The sequence below is a fragment of the Cetorhinus maximus genome, chromosome 23 (genome assembly GCF_964194155.1).
Source record: "Cetorhinus maximus chromosome 23, sCetMax3.hap1.1, whole genome shotgun sequence".
Lineage (NCBI taxonomy): Eukaryota > Metazoa > Chordata > Chondrichthyes > Lamniformes > Cetorhinidae > Cetorhinus > Cetorhinus maximus.
This window is the reverse complement of record NC_135901.1, coordinates 9,116,799-9,138,160: the sequence shown is the minus strand read 5'-3', so window position 1 is coordinate 9,138,160 and position 21,362 is coordinate 9,116,799. Positions and strand designations below refer to the sequence as shown.

General features: G+C 45.0%; 3 protein-coding genes and 1 gene segment (V, D, J or C); 2 read left to right on the top strand and 2 right to left on the bottom strand.

The window, feature by feature from the left end:
• LOC144697782 (Ig heavy chain C region, membrane-bound form-like) overlaps positions 1-21,362 on the bottom strand; it is a 321,361-nt gene that overhangs the window by 186,095 nt on the left and 113,904 nt on the right.
• LOC144698212 (uncharacterized) overlaps positions 1-21,362 on the top strand; it is a 298,967-nt gene that overhangs the window by 261,073 nt on the left and 16,532 nt on the right. The gene's annotated exons all lie outside the window — the stretch shown is intronic.
• Positions 5,366-6,778, bottom strand: LOC144698377 (uncharacterized). Its single transcript, XM_078570329.1, has one exon. The coding sequence runs from the start codon at positions 6,776-6,778 to the stop codon at positions 5,657-5,659; it is 1,122 nt and encodes a 373-aa protein (XP_078426455.1). The 3' UTR covers positions 5,366-5,656.
• On the top strand, positions 9,628-11,621 carry LOC144698167 (uncharacterized). Its single transcript, XM_078570110.1, has one exon. The coding sequence runs from the start codon at positions 10,420-10,422 to the stop codon at positions 11,581-11,583; it is 1,164 nt and encodes a 387-aa protein (XP_078426236.1). The 5' UTR covers positions 9,628-10,419; the 3' UTR covers positions 11,584-11,621.

Here is a 21,362-nt window from a genome sequence, read left to right as displayed (position 1 = left end):
ATTTATAACAGTGATATGTGTCCTAGTCTGTAACATTGACTTACATTTATAATGGTGATATGTGTCCAAGTCTGTAACATTGACTTTCATTTATATAGCACCTTTGATGTAATCAAACATTCCAGGGTGTTTTATGGGAGTTTTACAAAGCAACATCTGACACCGAGACACACAGCGATATCAGGGAAGAAAGTCAAAAGTTTGGTCAAAGAGGTAGGTTTGAAGGAGTGTCTTAATGAGGAAAGTAAGTTACAGAGGTAGAGAGATTTCATGAGGGATATTGTGAGTTTTTGCCTTTGGCCCAGCCACAAACACTGAAGGAACTGAAAATGGGGTTGCTTAAGAGACCGGAATTAGATGAGCACAGAGATCTCAGAGGGCTGTGGGGCTGGAGGAGATGACAGAAACAGGTGTGGGCAAAGCTTTGGAGAGATTTGGAAACAGATGAAAGTTTTAAGATTTGAAGCACTGCTCAACCTGAAGCCTAAGTAGCTCAGTGAGTAGAGTAGTGAAGGGAAGCAGAGTTTTGGATGATCTCAGCTTTACAGAGAGGTTGAATGTGGGATGAATTAGAATATTCAAATTTAGGGAGTGGAATGGATGAGAGTTGCAGAAGCAGATTAGCTGACTCAGGGGAAAAGCAGGTGAGATTGCTGAGGTGGAAATAGGCGGTGTTCTGTGGTCAGGCGATCAGCTGGGGGGAAACATGACACTGAGATTGTGCCCAGTCTTGTCCAGCCTGGGACAGTTTCCAGGGAGAGGAATGAAGTCAGTGGCTATGGAATAGTTTAGAGCGGGGACTGAAGACAATGTCTTTGGTCTTCACGATATTTAACTGGAGGAAATTTCTGTTCATCCAGTACTAGGAGTCAGACAAGTCAGGACAGTTTCAACTTGGAGGGGAACTTGGAAGTGATGGTTTTCATATACACCTGCTTCTCTGGTTCTTCCAGATGGTAGAAGTTGAGGGTTTGGAAGTTTCTGTCAAAGTTTAGGTTGAGTTGTGGATATATAAAATCCCTCTCCTTTGCCCCCTAATGCTCCCACATCTCAAAGTCTGCCTGTTCTCCCTTAGAAGCCAGAGTCCAGATCCAGATGAGATGGTGGATCCCTTTCCCTGAAGGACATTAGTGAACCAGTTGGGTTTTTATGACAATCCAGCAGTTTTCATGGTCACTTTTCCCTAGTGCCGGCCCCACAAATTACCAGATTCATTCAGCTCAATTTCACAATCTGTCTTTGTGGGTTCTCTTGCTCACTCCCTTTTCTCTGTTTTAAGTCAATTTCACAGGGTATTGGAGGGGAAGAATTTACAGTCAGGAAATTCAAACCCAAAATCACTTCAGGATCTAACAGAGTTGCAGAATTTATCGTAACCTGAATATTGTCGGATTTTGAACATGGAAGGAAAAAACACCATTCACAGTTGGGAGAAACCATACACGTGTTCTGTGTGTGGACGAGGCTTCAACCGATCATCTGACCTGTCGAGACACAAGCGCAGTCACACTGAGGAGAAACCGTGTAAATGTGGGGATTGTGGGAAAGGATTCAATTTTCCAATTCAGCTGGAATCTCATCGGCGCAGTCACACCGGGGAGAAGCCATTCACCTGTTCCGAGTGTGGGAAGGGATTCACTCTGTCATGTAACCTATTGGCTCACCAGCGAGTTCACTCTGACGAGAAACCTTTTAAATGCCCAGACTGTGGGAAGTGCTATAAAAGTTCTGGTGAACTGATGCGCCATCAACGTATTCACACTGATGAGAGGCCATTCAGGTGCTCTCGGTGCCATACTGGGTTCAGGCAATTATCTGACCTCACTGTACACCAGCGAGTTCACACTGGAGAGAGGCCATTCACCTGCTCCGAGTGTGGGAAGGGATTCACTCAGTTAGCCAACCTGCTGACACACCAGCGCATTCATACTGGTGAGAGGCCGTTCACCTGCTCCTTGTGTGGAAAGGGATTCACTACATTATCCAACCAGCTGGAGCACCAGCGAGTTCACACTGGGGAGAGGCCATTCACATGCACCGTATGTCAGAAGGGATTTGCTCACTCATCCACCCTGCTGAGACACCAGCGAGTTCACAAAGATGCATGAGAACGCCACCATCTTCATGTTTCCCACCAAGCCCCACGCCATCCTGACTTGGAACTATATCGCCGTTCCTTCACTGTCACTAGAAGAAAATCCAGGAACCCCTTTCCTAACAGCACTGTGGGTGTACCTATCCCACACGGACTGCAGTGATTCAAGAAGGCAGCTCACCAGCACCTTCTCAAGGGCAATTAGGGATAGGCAATAAATGCTGGCCTGGCCAGTGACACCAGCGACACCCACATCCCATGAACGAATAAGTAAAAAAACTTATAGTGCTTGAATTTTGCTGTTAATCACACTTAGAACTGAACTACGTTCCTAGTTTATTTCTGCGGATGTAAATGAACTCCAGCCCAGTTATAGGGATTAATATTCTGGATAAAAGTTAAATAAATCAGCTTTGTTTTAAATACACAATATGTTGAGTCATTTTAATATCTCTAACACGTTAGCTCCTTTTGAATTGCTCTCCCTCTCCTCTGTCTCCTCCATCCTCACCCCCAACAAGTGCTCATGGAGGAGCAGCTCATGGTCTTCTTTGTCACTAAAATTGAGACAATCCAACCAGCTGCCTCTGTTGTTTCCCTCCCTTCCCCTAACCTACTGGGCCAAACCTCCCCTAACGTTCCCCTTATACCGAGATCTGAACTCACATCTTCTTCTAGTTTCTCTCCCACCTCCCCTCATGCCCTCTCAGAGCTCATCTTGTCCATGAGACACACCTCCTGCTCCATTGACACTATTCCCACTAAACTACTGACTGCACAACCTCTCCATGGGAAGATAATGCAGTGGATTCGGAGCTCTCTAACCCCAGCTCTGATCTAAGAAGCTGCAGCTACACTGGAGATATTTATATTTAACTTGTTCACCACATTCGTCATCTGGCCCTGTTCAAACCATAACCACAAGGATATCTGTGTATTGTTCTGAGTGTGAACACAAGGCTGTGTCACTATTACACACAGGTACCATTTCCTTGGTTCACATCTCTATACAATGACCAGCTCTTTACACATCCCCTTCCACACTCAAATCAACATCACAAATACAGATTATCTGCTCATTATCAGATTAGTTGTGGGATCTTGCTGGTTCCTCAAATCCCCTGCCCTTTATTTTCAATCTATGCCCCATGGTTATTGACACCACCTCTAAGGGGAAATGTTTCTTCCTATCTACCCGATCTATGCCCCTCATTATTTTGTACACCTCTATCAGGTCCCCCCTCAGCCTTCTCTGCTCGAAGGAAAACAACCCTCGCCTATCCAGTTTCTCTTCATAGCTGAAACGCTCCAGCCCAGGCAACATCCTGGTGAATCCCCTCTGCACCCTCTGCAGTGCAATCACATCCTTCCTATAGTTTGGTGACCAGAATTGCACACAGTACTCCAGCTGTGGCCTAACTCACATTGTATACACTCCAACATAACCTCCCTGCTTTTATATTCTGTGTCTCGATTAATAAAGGCAAGTGTCCCATATGAGCTGGGGTGGGGTGGAGACAGGCGACATTATGGAGATTAAAATATCTGGTGTTAGTGATGGTGTGGATATGTGGTCAGAAACTTATCTTGGGGTTAAATCTGACACCAGGACTGTGAACAGTGTGGTTGAGCCTCAGACAGTTCCCAGGGAGAGGGATGCACACGGCCGTTATGGAACAGAATTTTCCAGGCTGATCAAATCCACAAGGGAGACTTGGCCAAACTATCACAATGATTTTTCTATTTGCATTTATTACAAGGAGGCTTGTGCACTGAAGTCAGAAGTAATGAGTCCACAGCCACCTTCAGAGATTTTAAAGATTAATTTAAAGTATTTATTAACTTTAATAAAAACTTAAGAAAATAAAAATAAGAAAAAACTTAAACACGCACACACAAAATCACGGTTACACAGTTACTTAATCTTATAGCATTTCGCAAAATTCATACTTAACCAGACTACCAACTACACACTTCCTTTAAGGCAACAGCCCAAATAGATTCCCAATTTATAAAGACACTCAGTACTATTACCACTAGCACCCACTCGACAGTGAAATTCCAAAGGCTTTTAACACAACCTTGGTTACTGGAACAGCAAACTTCTGGAGGGTAGCTTGAGGCTTTTCCACGCCCACCCCCCCCCCCCCCCCCCCCAAGTCTGTTTCACACGTTGCACCTTTCAAGGTCTCACATGGCCATACCCCACACAACCTTCCATCCTTCTTTAAATATATTTTATACCTTTTGATTTGTAAATCCCATTGTTTCTCTTTGTCTTTCGAAGTTACTTTTCCCAGAATACAAAAATCTTTCACGTTGTTATTGTGGCCAGCGCTTTTGGGAAAAACAAATGCAATCACTTTGCCTGACTTATCTTGGCAGTTGTAGACATTACACCATCCCTTTGAAAATCAAACAACTCCTTCTTTATCTAAACATGTAAATTACCTTCACACCTTATCCACTGAGACCTCATTCTAGCTCACTCATCCCCATTTCAAATGCTTCTTTTACACCTCACTCCTTTGATAATTTAAACCTTGCAGTCTAATTGTCTTTAGTTAATTAAATTAGCCACACACACACAGAACCATAAGCTTGTTTCACAATATCCCACAATAATATCAGAAAAAAATCTGATAGTTCCTTGACAATTCAAAGTGGTGACTGAAGACAATAGCTTTGGTCTTCCCAAATTTTGATTGGAGATAATTCCTGCTCATTCAGTACTTGGTGTCAGATAAACAGTTTGATAATTTAGTAACAGTGGAGGAATGGAGAGGGATGGTGGTGAGGTAGAGCTGGGCATTGTCAGTGTACATGTGAAAACTAACACGGTGCTTTTGGGTGATGTCACCTAGTGGCAGCGGGTAGATGAGAAATAGGAGGGGCCAAGGATAGATCCTTGGGGGACACCAAGTTCAAGGACTTTGTGGAGAAAAGGGAGTTTGGAGATGGGGTGGTAGTTTGTAAAGATGGTGGGATAAAGGTTTGTTTCTTCTCAGGAGGGTGATGGTGGTGGATTTTAAGGCAAGAGGGACAGATAAGAGAAAGAACCGTTAACAATATCAGCTAACATAGAGAAAATGGATGGTCAGCAGTTTCGTGAGAATAGGGTCAAGGCAGCAGAAGGCAGGTCTCATTGACAAGATGAGCTCTGAGAGGGCAAGAAGTGGGAGAGGGGCGAAACGGGAGAAAAACAGGTTCAGGGCAAGGGGCAGGGGGGAAGCTTTAGAAAGAGTTTGGCCCGGTGGGCCAGTGGAAGGAGGGAAGCAGCTGATCGGATTGTCTCAATCTTAGTGACAAAGAAGTTCCATGAGCTCCTCACACTTGTTGTTGGAGGTGTGGATGAAGGAGACAGAGGAGAGGGAGAGCACTTCAAAAGGAACTAATTTGTGTTAGAGATATTAAAAAGACTCAACACAGTGCAAGTTTAACACAAAGCTGATTTATTTGACTTTATCCAGAATATTAATTGGACTGGAGTTTATTAACATCAGCAGAAACAGACCAAATGGACACAGTTCAGTCATGGATGTGATTAACAGAAAAACCCAATCACTTGTGAACTCGCTGATGTTTCAGCAGTTTGGATGAGGTTATGAATCCCCTCCCACACTCGGGGCAGGTGAATGGCCTCTCCCCAGTGTGAACTCGCCGGTGTCTCAGCAGGGAGGATGTGGTTGTGAATCCCCTCCCACACTCGGGGCAGCTGAATGGCCTCTCCCCAGTGTGAACTCGCCGGTGTCTCAGCAGGGAGGATGTGGTTGTGAATCCCCTCCCACACTCAGAGCAGGTGAATGGCCTCTCCCCAGTGTGCGTGCGCTGGTGTGTCAACAGGATGGATAAGCGAGTGAATCCCATCCCACACTCTGAGCAGGTGAATGGTCTCTCCCCATTGTGAATTCGCTGGTGTACAATGAGTTGAGATGATTGTCTGAACCCAGTCCCGCAGTGAGAGCACCTGAACGGTCTCTCATCGGTGTGAACACGTTGATGGATCATCAGGTCCCCGGAACTTTTAAAGCACTTCCCACAGTCTGGACATTTGAAAGGTCTCTCGTCAGTGTGAACACTCTGGTGATTCAGCAGGGTGGATGCGTTAGCAAATCCCTTCCCACACTTGGAGCAGGTGAATGGGCTCTCCCCAGTGTGAATTCGCTGGTGAACAGTGAGGTGAAATAATGTCTTGAACCCAGTCCCACAGTGCGAGCACCTGAATGGCCTCTCATCAGTGTGAACACGTTGATGGGCAGTCAGTTCCCGGGGACTTTTAAAGCACTTCCCGCAGTCTGGGCATTTGAAAGGTCTCTCGTCAGTGTGAACTCGCTGGTGTGTCAGCAGGGTGGATGACCGAGCAAATCCCTTCCCACACTCGGAGCAGGTGAACGGCCTCTCCCCAGTGTGAACTCGCCGATGTTTCAGCAGGCTGGACGAACAAGTAAATCTCTTCCTACACTCAGGGCAGGTGAATGGCCTCTCCCCAGTGTGAATTCGTTGATGATTTTCCAGCTCTGATGGGTAATTAAATCCCTTCCCACAGTCCCCACATTTCCACAGTTTCTCCCTGTTGTGACTGCATTTATGTTTCAACAGATTAGATGATCGGTTGAAGCCTCGTCCACAGACAGAACACGTGTACGGTTTCTCCCCACTGTGAACGGTGCTTTTTCCTTCCATGTTCAACTTCCGATGATATCTGGGTGACGACAAGCTGGGCAACTCTGTCAGATCCTGATGTGATGTTTGGTTTCAGTTTCCCAGCTGCAAATCCTCCCCTTCTAATACCCTGTGAAATTGATTTAAAACAAAGAAAAAGGAGTGAGAGAGAACCCACAAAAACAGGTTGTGAAATTGAGCTGAATGAATCTGGTAATTTGTGGGGCCGGCACCAGGGAAAAGTGACCATGAAAACTGCTGGATTGTCATAAAAACCCAACTGGTTCACTGATGTCCTTCAGGGAAGAGAATCTGCCACCCAGTCTGGGCCTACACAAGGCACCTCGATGGGAGAAGACAGGAAGAGAGAGAAGGGTTGGGGTGGGAGAGGGAAGGGTTGAAAAAGAGGGATTACAACTCAACCAGAAGTTTGACAGAAACTCAAAACCCTGAACCTCCACCACCTAGAAGGGCCAGCTCACCACCACCTTCTCAAAGGCAACTAGGAATGGGCAACAAATGCTGGCCCATCCAGCAAAGCCCACATCCTATGAATGAATGAAAAAAACATAAGGTATTAGCTAATCATAAAAGTATCACAGACACAGATTTAAGATTTAGGGTAAGATCTACAGGGGGAATGTGAGGAAGAAATTTCACACATTGAGTGTTAATGACCTGGAACTCAAAGACTGATAATATCCAGGTCCTGATGAATCGAGTGACTCGAGTCAGATCTTAATGTGATCTTTGCTTGGAGTTTGCTGTGTGCAAATCCTCCCCTTCCAATCCCCTGTAAAAGGAGTTTCCAAAACCCATCCCCGTCAGTCCAGGATAGAAATGCATAACATTCTCTCCTCCTGGTGACAGGGATGACTGCGCATGCGCCATGCTACACATTAACCCCGCTCAAGATGGCGGTCGTTAACCTGGGCCTTTTGCTGGAGACGTGATCCCGCAGCCTTCGCCCCACAGATAGTTTCTTATTTTGGGTTCAGAGCCGCATCGAGTGCTTACGAACCCTCCCCATCCACCCACCAGCTCTATTTTTCCCTCCACTCCGCTCTTTATCTTACCTCCTGTGGATCCGACAAACAGGCCTCCATCCACCGTCATTACACACACTGCGCATGCTCCAGATCACCGTGCCCGTTGGATTGACGGAAACTCCGGACCAATAGGAAGAGGGGGCGGAGCTGGAGGTCCGATCGTGCGCATGTGATCCTCCAACCAATCGGAGTGAATGAGGGGCGGGGCTGAATCCGGATGTCCCTCATTGGCTGAAACTCTGCATCATTTTGAAAGCTGATTTGTCTCAACCTCCAGGAGAAAACTGGACCTTTCTGTTTGTGGCTTTAAACAGATGAAACCCTGTGGGTGTGAAGCATACGTTTCAACATTTGTTAATGAAATGTGGGAACATGATGAAACAATGCTCAAACAATTCATGGGCTGACTTAAATGGATAACTGGGGAGACATGGAGTGTTAACATTAAAACAAGGAGAGTCTCTGTTTCGAATAAATGAACTGGCAGAAGGGTTAGGACAGGTTCAGGAGAATGTGTCAGCTGTGGCTCAGTTCATAGCACCCTCGCCTTTGAATCAGAGGGTTGTGGGTTCATGTCCCATTCCTGGAAACCAAGAACTGTGAATGTACTCGAAAAGAGTTACATGCGATCTGTTGATAACTCGAAAGAATAAAGTCTTCCAAGAGATTCAGGTTCAGGAGAATGTCATAATTCAGAATAACACAGACTCTGAAGAAGAGTCATACGGACTCGAAACGTTAACTCTGTCTTTCTTTCCACAGATGCTATCAGACCTGCTGAATTTTTCCAGCATTTTTTGTTTTTCTTACAGACTATAAAGGAACAGCTGATCTCAAAGATAATCTTTTGTTGCTTGTGTGGAGGGGATCAGCTGAATCAGGTTTAAATGGGTGAAATGATTTTTTTTCTAGATTGGACAATCACATAAAAATCTGCAACTCAGATGGGACCATTGATTATTGCAGATTTCCATCAGTGCATTATTCCAGGAAGCCTTAAAATCAGATGGACAGTATTTCAGAACCAGGGTTCCAACTATACGGGGGCAATGGGCAATTTCATCCCAGAAAAGCACACAAAAAATCAATCACAGGGACAACCTTTGTCGGAGGCAGAATCTGTGAGCAGGAGCTCCTCCAGTGGCAATGCAGAATCCCAACTGCTGGGCTGCTGGGTAATTGTGAGTGAAAAATATTTTTTTTGTGATTACTTTGTGGTTATGGGATTGAAACTTTGACCATACACCAATCAATATAAATCAGAACCAAACGATAAAGAAACACCAATGCACGGAACTTCCATTATACAGCAGAAGGAAGGGGAATGGGCATTTTTGAAGAATTCACAGCAAGTTAGTAGAACATGACTTGCCCTTAACACGTTTGAGCTGGCTTGAGATATGTTTAAATCACTTCGAGAAATGGAACATGGCAGAGCACCCATTTACTAGGATTTACGTGTGATTTTTCCTTTTATTTGTTCACAATTGGGTAGCAGAAAATTGTTTTCGTTCTCTATTTTGTGTTTCAATGGCACCGCCGATACCCACAATCTCCTGCGTGTGTGAAAGTGCCCTAGTCACTGTACAGGAGCCCAACGCGCAGGCGCAATGCTGATGATGATACCTGGAGCATGCGCAGTGTCAGTTTGCTCAGAGCCCTGGGAGTGCGGGCGAGAGTCGCTGAGGCGGAGAGAGGAGCGGAGCTAGGAGCCTGGGTGGGGAGGATCCAGAAACACCCAGTGTAGGCCGCAATCCCGGATCACAGCCTCCATCACCCGTGTTTGCAGCCCCGGGGCTTCTTCCCGGTGACAGAGCCGGGTTCAGGGGAAGAGGCCCCGGAGCGGGAGATTCAGAAACTGCGGGGAGACCGCGGGCCGCCCGGGGGCTCAGAAACTGGGGGGACGGACTCAGGGTCCGGGTAAGACCCACCCGGGAGGGTCCCCCCTCCTGTGTCCCGCCCAACGGCAGCTGGGGTCCCGCCTGAGACCCTGAATCAGAGACACAGGAGCTGGAGAACTGAACCCAGGCAGAGGAGAGGGAGGGAGAAAACTGGGAGTGGAGGAAAGAAATGGTGGAGATGGTGAGATGGGTTTGGATTTCAGCCCAGGGAGGAGGGAGAGTGTGTGGGACGGGGATTTACAGCTTTGGGGGAACAAGAGAGGAAGAAATGTTCCATAGAAACTACAATTGTCTGTTCTGAATTTCAGTCCTGGATTTAAAGTGATGACTTTTGTAAACTCGTTTTACAGGGTATTAAACGGAGGTGACTGGCAGACAGAAAACGCAAAGCAAACATCACATCAAGATCTGTCAGAGGCACTGAATTCATCAGGACCTGAATATCATCAACTTTTGAATGTGGAAGGAGAAATGTTTGTCTAATCTGTCTTTGGGAAAGGATTTCAAACATCTGTATGACTGGAAAAGCCTCAACACACACACACCCGAGTGAGAGTGTTCCAGTGAATTGACTTTGAAAAAAACTTTAAGCAGTTACACAGTCTGCAAAAATATCGCACCATTCACAGTGGGGAGAAACTGTACGTGTGTTGTGTGTGGACAAGGCTTCAACTAATCGTCCAACCTGGAAAGAGACAAGGACCCCCACACCATGGAGAAACCATGGAAATGTATGGACTGTGGGAAGGGATTCAATTTCCCATCCCAACTGGAAGTTCATCGGCGCAGTCATACTGGGGAGAGACCGTTCACCTGCTCTATCTGTGGGAAGGGATTCACCCATTTGTACAACCTTCGGACACACCAGCGAGTTCACACTGAGGAGAGGCCATTCACCTGCCCTGTGTGTGGGAAGGACTTCACTCGGTCATCCCACATTGTGACACACCAACTTGTGCACACTGATAAGAGACCGTTTACATGTTCTAACTGTGAGAAGAGTTTTAAATGCAGAAAAGATCTGCTGATACATCAACGTATTCACACTGGGGAGAGGCCGTTCACCTGCTCCGAGTGTGGGAAGGGATTCATTCAGTCATCCCACCTTCTGACACATCAACTTGTTCACTCTGATAACAAATTTTTTAATTGTTCTGACTGTGACAAGAGCTTTAAAAGCAAAAAGGATCTGCTAACACATCAATATACTCACACTGGAGAGAGGCCATTCACCTGTACCAACTGTGGGAAAGGATTCAGCCGTCCGTCTGCCCTACTGAATCACCAGCGAATTCACACTGGGGAGAGGCCGTTCACCTGCTCTGACTGTGGGAAGGGATTCATTAATTCATCCAACCTTCTGATACACCAGCAACTTCACACAGGGGATAGACCATTCACCTGCTCTGACTGTGGGAAGGGATTCACCCGTTCATCTAACCTTCTGACACATCAACAGGTTCACACTGAGGAGAGACCGTTCATTTGCTCCGTGTGTGGGAAGGGATTCACTCGGTCACCTAACCTATTGAATCACCAGCGAGTACACACTGGAGAGAGGCCGTTCACCTGCTCTGTGTGTGGGAAGGGATTCACTCAGTTATCCAACCTGCTGACACACCAGAGCATTCACAGTGGGGAGAGGCCATTTACCTGCTCTGTGTGCGGGAAGAGATTTTCTCATTCATCCTATCTGCTGAAACACCAGCGAGTTCACAGTGGGGAGAGGCCGTTCACCTGTAATGCCTGCGGAAAGGCATTCACTCAGTCATCACACCTACGAACACACCAGTGGATTCACAAGCGATTGCAAGGTTTGGATTCTACTCCTGTTGATGCTGTTAATCATACCAGGACTGAACCATGTTCATTCTGACTGTCCTGACCTGTTGATGAGGTTCAATATTCTGAATAAATGTGAAATAAATCAGCTTTGTTTATATATTTTTGTTTTTCCTCACCTGAGTGTTTAACATCACCTGGCTGGAGTCAGAAAGGACAATCTGGAGGAGGATCTTACGGTAGGAACAGAACTTCAGCCTGGACACAGTCCATTAGGGTCACACTGAGGGACCCCCAAACAACACTTTGGTCTTTCTCATCTTTCTTCAGTGACGGCACAATCCCCATGTGGGTGAATCCTGAGGTGTGTAAGAAATGTGTCTCAGTTGCTCTCTTCCATGGTTCAGAGCTCCTAGACACAGAACAGAAGGCTCTTTTACAACTGGGTTTAGAGTCAGGAAGAACAACGGTGAATGCTGGAAACATGCTGCCAAATGAAAGGTTGGTGTAAAATTGTGATCTGTTCCTGACTGAAAGTGAAACGGCAGGTTTAAGTTTCCAGACGGAAAATGGTTCTTAATAAGTCTAAAATGGTTCAACGTGTTTGTGTGTCAGTCCCGAGTCACTGAATCGAAACATGCTGAAATTTATTGGGTTAAAATTTGCATTAAACTAGAAGCTGGAGGAATTCACAGGAGACTGTTAACTGCTGGGACAATAATACAACAGTTTGATTCCCAGATAAAGAACGACCTGCAGCGTATGGCCAAGAATTCCCAGTTTTATTGATGTGTGCTTCCCACACACTGTCCTTTTAAATATATCTCACTCCTACCAGCCTTTAACTATCAGAAAGGTAACAGAGAGAAGGCTGAAGCTGTGTCTGCCCCTTTAACTTCACAGTGTCAGGACCCCTTTTGTCCCTTTAAGAATGAGTGATGTGTTCAGCTGAAGATTCCTATTGGTCGTTTTCTGGATGGTTTCCTTATTCTGATAATTCCCGGTGAGCCTTGGGTGTATGAACCCGCCCCACCCCTGGGCGTGCCAACCCACCCTGTTCGCGGGTGTGTGAACCTACTCTATGTGGTACTCGCCTGTGGGTTCTCGTGTTTATCTCCATCTCGTTTATTCTGCTCCTACTGCTTGAAGTTGCTGTTTGTGATTTTATTATCTGGAAGTTTAACAGTAATGGTATTAACCAATGTTATGGTCAAACTATAGATGTAAAATGTCACCTTAGCTCCTTAAACGTTTTAGTAGCAGCTTGCTTATAGTGACGACACTGATTTCAGGATCTCTAAATTGTGGATTTCACCTTCAGAACCTGAGCATATTGACCAGGCTTCTAACCTCATATTCAAAATCTGCAATTGAAAGCTGGTCTCAGTGATAGTGTCCATGAAATTATCATTGCTTGTTGTAAAAACCCATCTGCTTCACTAATGTCCTTTATGGAAGGAAATTTGCTGTCCTCACCTGGTCCGGCCCACATGTGAGGCCAGACCCACAGCAATGTGGTTAACTCTTAATTGCCCTCTGAAATAACCGAGGAAGCCACTCTGTTCAAGGGCAGTTAAGGTTGGGCAACAAATGTTGGCCTTGCCAGTGACACCCACATCCCATCAAAGAATAAAACAAAATATATTTTGCATGTGAAGATTTAATCATTTCAAGCATAAATTTAATCTCATTGACAGCTATCAGCAGCTAATAACTCTGTTATGTTTTTGATAGTTAAAGGCTGGTAGGAGTGAAGTGTATTTAAAAGGACAGTGTGTGGGAAGCACACATCAATTTCTAATGACTCTAGTGTTATGTGGGTAATATTTGTGTCGAAAGGATGGGGTGAATCTTGTAACAATCTTCCAGAGATTAACTGGGATTGAGGGGCAAGACTAAAGGTGAGCATTAGTGCACTGTACTTTACACTACTTAGTGACAAACCCTGTTGTGTTAAAGTTTACTAATTCACACTGGTGTAGCACTGAGTCAATTGCTCAGATAGATTTTTAATGTTAAGGATTATATTTCCTGCAGGATTTTCTATTAAGCTTCCACCTGACCCACTGATGGTGTCAGACAGAATCTAGAACTGTCTCCTCAGTCGAATGGACTGCTGCAGAATCCTAATGGTATCCAATTAAAAATCTATCAACTGGTTAACAGGCACAACTGAAACCAGCTCAACACAAAATGGTGTGTGTGAGTGTGTGCGCGCACACACTCGAGGGTAGCAGTGGAAGGATGCTTTTCTGAATGGAGAGCTGTGACTAGTGGTGTTCCGCAGGGATCAGTGTTGGGACCTTTGCTGTTTGTAGTATACGTAAATGATTTGGAGGAAAATGTAACTGGGCTAATTAGTAAGTTTACAGACGACACGAAGGTTGGAGGAGTTGCAGATAGTGAAGAGGATTGTCAAAGGATACAACGGGATATAGATCGGTTGGAGACTTGGGCGGAGAAATGGCAGATGGAGTTTAATCCGGACAAATGCGAGGTAATGTATTTTGGAAGGTCTAATACAGGCAGGAATTAGACAGTAAATGGCAGAACCCTTAAGTGCATCGACGGGCAGAGGGATCTGGGTGTACAGGTCCACAGGTCACTGAAAGTGGCAACGCAGGTGGATAAGGTAGTCAGGAAGGCATATGGCATGCTTGCCTTCACTGGCAGGGGTATTGAGTATAAAAGCTGGGAAGTCATGCTGCAAATGTATAGAACCTTGGTTAGGCCACACTTGGAATATTGCGTGCAATTCTGGTCGCCACATTACTAGAAGGATATGGAGGCATTGGAGAGGATGCAGAGGAGGTTTACCAGGATGCTGCCTGGTCTGGAGGTTATTAGCTATGAGGAGAGGTTGGAGAAACTCGGATTGTTTTCACTAGAGCGACGGAGATTGAGGGGCGACTTGATAGAAGTTTACAAAATTATGAGTGGCATGGACAGAGTAGATAGTCAGAAGCTTTTTCCTAGGGTGGAAGAGTCAATTATTAGGGGACATAGATTTAAGGTGAGAGGAGAAAACTTTAGAGGAGATGTGCAGGGCAAGTTTTTTACGCAGAGGGTAGTGAGTGTCTGGAATTCGCTGCCAGAGGAGGTGGTGGAAGCAGGTATGATAGTGGTTTTTAAGAGGCAACTTGACAAATACATGAATAGGATGGGAATAGAGGGATACGGACCCCGGAAGTGCAAAATGTTTTAGTTGACAGACAATATGATTGGCGCAGGCTTGGAGGGCCGAAGGGCCTGTTCCTGTGCTGTCCTTTTCTTCTTTGTTCTTGTGTCTATGTGTCTGATTGTGAACGCATCATTCTTCACGTTGGCAATGTATTTCCTGAAGTAATTATCCCCAACAAGTATTTTAGTCCTTTATTTCCATTTATTCCAAATGTAATATCTTTGCAAATCTTTTCATAGCACTGACAATTATCTGGAACCCATTCTCTGGGGTGCTGCTGTTTAGAAAACAATCTCACACTGAGCATTCAATTACCAATATGAGCACATCTGTCCCCAAACTCACTTCACCTCTCGAGTCCGTATGATTCTTCTTCAGAGTGTATGGTCGTGTACAGTCATACGGACTCGAAACGTTAATTCTGTTTCTCTCTCCACAGATGCTGTCAGACCTGCTGAGTTTTTCCAACATTTTCTGTTTTTATTTCAGATTTTCAGCATCCACAATATTTTGCTTTTATTTCATTTAACCTCTCTCCTCTCTCTCTCAGACACTAAGTCACTTAATCTCTCTGTTTCAGAGAGCGCCTAAACTCACTTAATTTTTTTCTCTCTCTCTGAGAAAGAACCTAACACACTTAACCTCATTTAGCCTCTCTTCTATGTCTGAGGCAACGCTCAATGTACAGAGAGTCATTCCCCTCTCTGTTTCTCTCTCTCACTCTCAGACAGGCTTCGATTCACTTTAACTCTCCTATTTTCTGATAACTGTTTTCAGGCAAAATTATTTATTTTATATAATTTCCCCTTAGTTCTCCCAGGGATAACCATCAGCTCATTTCCCCCTTCAGTGAATATGTTTAAACCCCAAATAAGCTCATATGTTTAAATCTTTAAATTGGGAATGGAGGTGAATGTAATGCTGAGACTGGCAGCAATCTGTGTGGTTCTTTTTGATGCTGTCAGAGTGAGTTCACCCTCACAGGCAGGAAGACTGTTCTCGGAGATAACATGAAACTGACACCTGCTGTTTCATTCTCAGGAAACACAACTTCCTGTTTCTCTGCTGCTGGTTCCTAACCACACATCTCACTTCTGAGCAGAAAATAAATCCAGGGGCTACAGTCGGGTGAGAACATCTGTCAAGGCGGCCTATATCTGGCCACAGAGTCAGGGCAGAGTCACACAGATCACATTGCGGTGACACTTACAAATAAGCCTGTTGTTTCTGTTCAGAGTCTCCATTCCCGGACATATGTGGCCGTGTCTGTGGGTCAGTCACTGAGTTCCCTCTGCTCTCCATAGCCAGGAATTGATAGCTTGCTCCTTTCCATTTTATATCATTCTCTCACATCATTCTATATTACTTGCTTCCTCTATTTCCCAGCTTTATCTTTCACCACCTCATCTTTCTGTTTTTTTAAGTGTCTCAGTTTTTCTCTCAGTTTTTGTCTCTCCTTTCCTCTATATCTCTCTTGATGTCATTGTGTTCCTGTTTAGTTGAGATGTTCAATATCATGAAGGGTTTTTGACAGATTAAAGAAGAGAAAACGGCTAAAGGCAGAAAATGCTGCAAAAACTCAGCAGGTCTGGCAGCATCTGTGGACAGAGAAACAGATTTAAGGTTTCGAGTCCAATCTGACGCTTCTTTTGAGCGGGAAAAACAGGGGCTGTCCTTCTTAGATCAGAAAAGTTTAGGGGGAAATTTAATGGAGGTGTTCAAAATGAGGAAGGATTTGTAATAGTGTCGAAAGGGAGAAACTGTTTCCAGGAGCAGGAGGGTTTGTAACCAGAGGACTCAGAGATTTAAGATATTTGACAACAGAACCGGAAGGAGTGATGAGGAGAACATTTTTACGCAGTGATTTGATGTGACCTGGAATGCACATACTGACAGGGGGTTGGAAGCAGATATAAGAGCAACTTTCAAAGAGAATTGGATCAGTACTTGAAGAGGGAATAATTTGCAGAGTTATAGTGAATGGGACTAATTGGACGGTTCACTCATCTTTGTGACATTCTGAATTTTCCTCTCCTGAGGTTTTAACATTTGATCTTTTCAATCATAATGTGTCTCAAACAGAAGATTTAAAACATTAGTTTCTACGAGCTGTCAGATCTGTTTCCTGTGTGTCTGTGTAACTCGGGAACTACAGGCAAGGGTGAGAAGGAACCGATTCTTTTCAGTTCCTCTAACAGATGCACCATTGTCACCTCAGATACCAGAAATGTCTGGAGTTCCCCATGTCGTCATTGCCCTCCCCTTGGGTATAACAGCTCTCAGTCAGGTGGAGTCAGTCACACGTGTCTCTGTCATGACATTTCCACTCCTATTTTATCACACACCTCCCTGTGACACTCACCATAACACAGAAACCCAAATATCATTGCTTTCTTACACCTTGTCCTCCTATTACAATCGAATCTTTATTCGGCCTCTTGTCTCCCTTAATGTAAGATTACCTGTAGTTAAAGCCACCTCTGTTATTAAGAACTGGAATTGGCCTTTGTGATTATTTTTACACCAGACTCTAGTCGGCCTCGCGTGCTGCTGTCATAACTCCCTTCACAAACCCAAAGAGGAAGAGGTTGTTTTTTAATAAGTGGACGGACACCTCAAACCTGCAATCATGTCCCAGAAATCCCTGCCTTGCTGGATGGAGCAACTGCCCAGAATTGTCCCGTCTGTCATTCCCTTCACTCCTTCTGAGTCTAAGAAAATAGCCAGCAAAAGAACAGAGACTCCCATTTATAATGACACCAGGTGCATCAGCTTAGATGATGTGGTTGGGTCTCTGGAGAGGGCTTGAACCCACATCCTTCTGATTCGGGGTGAGTGTGCCACCAATTAGTCAATGTTGACGTCAGTTCATATTCCAATAGACCGTGTCTGTGTTATTACACTCAACCCCATCCCATTCACATTGCATTGATCCTTGGCTCTGTTATTAGGGATTAGGCAACACAGTGATATCATATTATATCAATAGACCATGACTCGCTCGCACTGCTATATGAGACCCAATCTTTGGTTTTGGTGCACTAGGTACTGACTGTATTATCATCACATTGGATCCAATGATGAATTCACTAACACACTGCAACCTGACTCTTATTATTGGAACAAACACTGTATTTGTTACACTCAAAGTGAGCCAAACCTTTGCTGTTCTTCCTTTGGGCCCCATCTGCACTCTTACTGTATCAGACCGTGTGTGTCATTGTTACACTTATACTCTGCCACTGTTATTATTAGAAAATAACCTGCCTTTTATTTCAGTTCTGGTGTCCGACTTTATTATTATCATTGGAATCATTTTTCCTGCCAGTTTTCAACTGGAACCTGTTTCTGGTATTTGATTGTCACATTTCCATGTTTTTAACTTTATTATTTAGTCTCTATGTGAATTTCTTCATGTAAGTCACACTGCAATTCAGCCTTTGGTCTGAAAACTTGTTTCTTGAATAAAATACCATTATTATAGCTCACAGTATAGGATCATAAGCTCAGAATTACCACTTGGCAGGGTACAGGAGGGTAAACAGTGACTGGGATTGAACCCCACCATCACACAGCACCTTCACAAAAGAAAGGGAGAAAAATCTGAGTGTTGCATCCCTGTTGATGGGCCATATTCTACCACCTGAAGCATTCTGGGTAGCATCATCTGCCATTTTCTTCAGATGGTACAGGGGCTAAAGGAAGGTGTTCAGCTCATCATGTTTGTATCAGCTCATTAGTGTAGTTATCGAATTAGCCCCACTCCCCTGCTCTTTACTCCTAGACTTGGATATTTCTTCTCTTCAAGTATTTATTCAATTCTCCCAAGAATGTTGCTATTGAATCTGCTTGCAGCACCATTTCAGACAGTGCATTCCAGATCACAAAAACACACTGCTTAAAAAAGATGTTCTGAAATCTGTGTCCTCTGATTAGCTATTTTTCTGCTACTGGAGGCCCTTCCTGTTTCTTTAGTTTGTCAAAGCCGTTCATGATTTTGAAAACTGCTATTGCATCTTTTTTCTTTCAGACTGCTGCAGTCCATGTGGTGTCAGTTCTGGGCATTTTAAGAGTCAACCATATTGCTGTGGGTCTGGAGTCATATGCAGGCCAGACCAGGTGAGGATGGCAGATTTTCTTCTCTAAAGGACATTAGTGAACCAGATGGGTTTCTGTGACATTTGATAAGGACTTCATGGTCATCATGAGATTTGGTGGGTTTCGAACCCAGTCTCCACAGCATTTCCCTGGGTCTTTGGATTACTAGTCCAGTGATAATACCACGATGCCACCACCTCCATTTTTGACCCTTTGCTCCAAGGAAAACAATCCCAGTTTCTCCAGTCTCTCCATATAACTGAAGCCTCTTACCCTTGGTACCATTCTACTAAATCGCCTTCTCTAAGGCTTTGAAATCCTGTTTAAAATGTGATGCCCAGAAATGAATATAGCACTCTAACTGAGGCCTAACAATTGGTTTATAAAATCAGTATTAACTCATTTAACATAAGCACACTCAAAATAAATTGTTGAAAATCTGCACTAAGTTATCGCGTGGAGGAGTTCACAGGAGGCTGTTAACTGCTGCTGCAATTGTGTAACCAACATTTGATCCGCAGATAAAGAAGATAACAATGTGGTTATCCATTGACAATCCCTCGTGTCAGGGATGATTCTTTCTTGTCGATGACTGGGTGGAAGTGAGATGTCAGTGTTAGCTGTGGGTTCAGAAATGACTAATGAGCCCTATTTTAGCCTTGCAGGCTCTGCCAACAGTGAGGACACGGGGGTTGTCAGCCAGTGGAGTTGGTGGTGGATTGTTGACATGAGCAGCTGCCCTCTCTGTTTGTCTCTCTCAGTGGCTGCTCTTGTTGATTGAAACGTTTTTGGATGATGAATCACCATTTTGGAGGTGATTGGGAATCTGCTTCCCAAGTGTTTATGTTGATAGAGCAGAATGTCACGGAGGCCTTGAGACTGTCTTTGAAAAGTTTCCTTTGGCCCCATGTGAAGGGTCTCCCTGGTGTAGCTCTGAGTACAGCGCCTGTTTGTCAATCTGAATTCAAGGATTCTGATGACATGCCCAGACATAGTGGTTACATTACTGGATTAGTAATTGAGAGGGAATAATGATCTGGAGATGTGAGTTCAAATCCCATCACAACAGTTAGAGATTTTAAATTCAGTTAATTCAATAAATCTGGAATAAAAATCCACTATAAAAGCTGTTATCAGTGATTATGAAATGAATGCATTGTTACAAAAGTCAAAGTGGTCCCCTGACATCCTCGAGGAGCGGAAATCTGCCATCCCAGCCTCATCTGGTCTTCAGGTGACTCCAGACCAACAGCAATGTGCTTGACCCTTTGAAATGGTGCATTAGCCACTTGGTCATATCAAAACCGCTCAGAGAAAGTAAAATTCAATTGGATTGCAGTGGTTTGGGAAGGCAGGTCACCATCACATTCTCAAGGGCAATTAGGGATGGTAATAAATGCCCGCATTGCCAGTGACACCCACATCCTGTGATGAATGAAAAAAAAGGAGCTGCAGCCTGTTTCCAGGTTTCTCCGTGTTATTGGTGTGTGACAGCGGAACTAAAAATACACAACCAGGAATATCCACGAGACAACAATCTTGACAGTTTCTCACTGAAAGGATTCACTCAGTCACCCCATCTGCTGACTTCACATTTGACTGGAGGGATTGGATTCCGCGTCATTGTTGCTGTTTCCATAAAAGTTTGGGGGATTTGCAATTCACCATCAATTCTCTTTTTGGTGGATAATGGAGGTTCTGTGCACTTGGGCTTCTGTATAATTTGGTTGCTAATTTTATTGACTGCCCAATACTCGCCGCAATCTCCACATCGTTGCAAAAAAAGGAGTCACGATTTACCAATTAGGCCACTCAATGGCGAGGACTTTACCCAGCATCCCCCGCGGTGGGGAATGTTCCCTATCCCCACCACAGAAGAGCAGTGCGCAGGCGCAGTACCGCCCAGGGTTTGGAGCATGCGCTATAATTGCGATGCGGAGTCTTTTGTCTGTCTTGTCTTCAAACTGGTAAGGAAATGAAAACACGGAGGGGGCGATGGAAGCGGTGGGAGGACGGGGAGGGTTTCTAAACACCTCGTAAAGGCACCAAACCTCGAATAAGACCCTGAGATACTCCTGTTTGCAGCCCTGTTCTTTTTTCCAAACAAGTTCAAGTTAACGGCCGCCATTTTGGTTAAGAGGGGAGCAGAGCGCATGCGCGGACGTGCTGGTGACACAACAGGGAGTGGGCGGGGCTGCTGGGGGGAACTGTTCCCAACTGCGTCCCAGTGCCCGGGATTTGCTGTTAACTGGGCAACACATTTTTAAACAGCTTCACCCACTCCCAGGCTGCAGGTGATGTTTGCAGCCTACAGGAGTCCATGGGCCATGTATATATTCATTGTGATAGGTTGCAGCCCCTGTATAATTACCTGAAGGTCTGCTCTTCAATGTCTGGTCACACTTCAGACACAGGCTCCAAATCGTTGTCTGCCCAGTGTGGAGGGGACTGGGTACATCTGAGAATCTTGTCCTGGAGCTGCTCTTCAGCGTGGTTACAACTTGTAGATCTAGGGTGGATGGGACTCGCTGGCTGCGGGTCACCTGTGGTCTTGCCTGCACCCTGGTGGCCAGGGCCAGCGAGGATGCAGTATC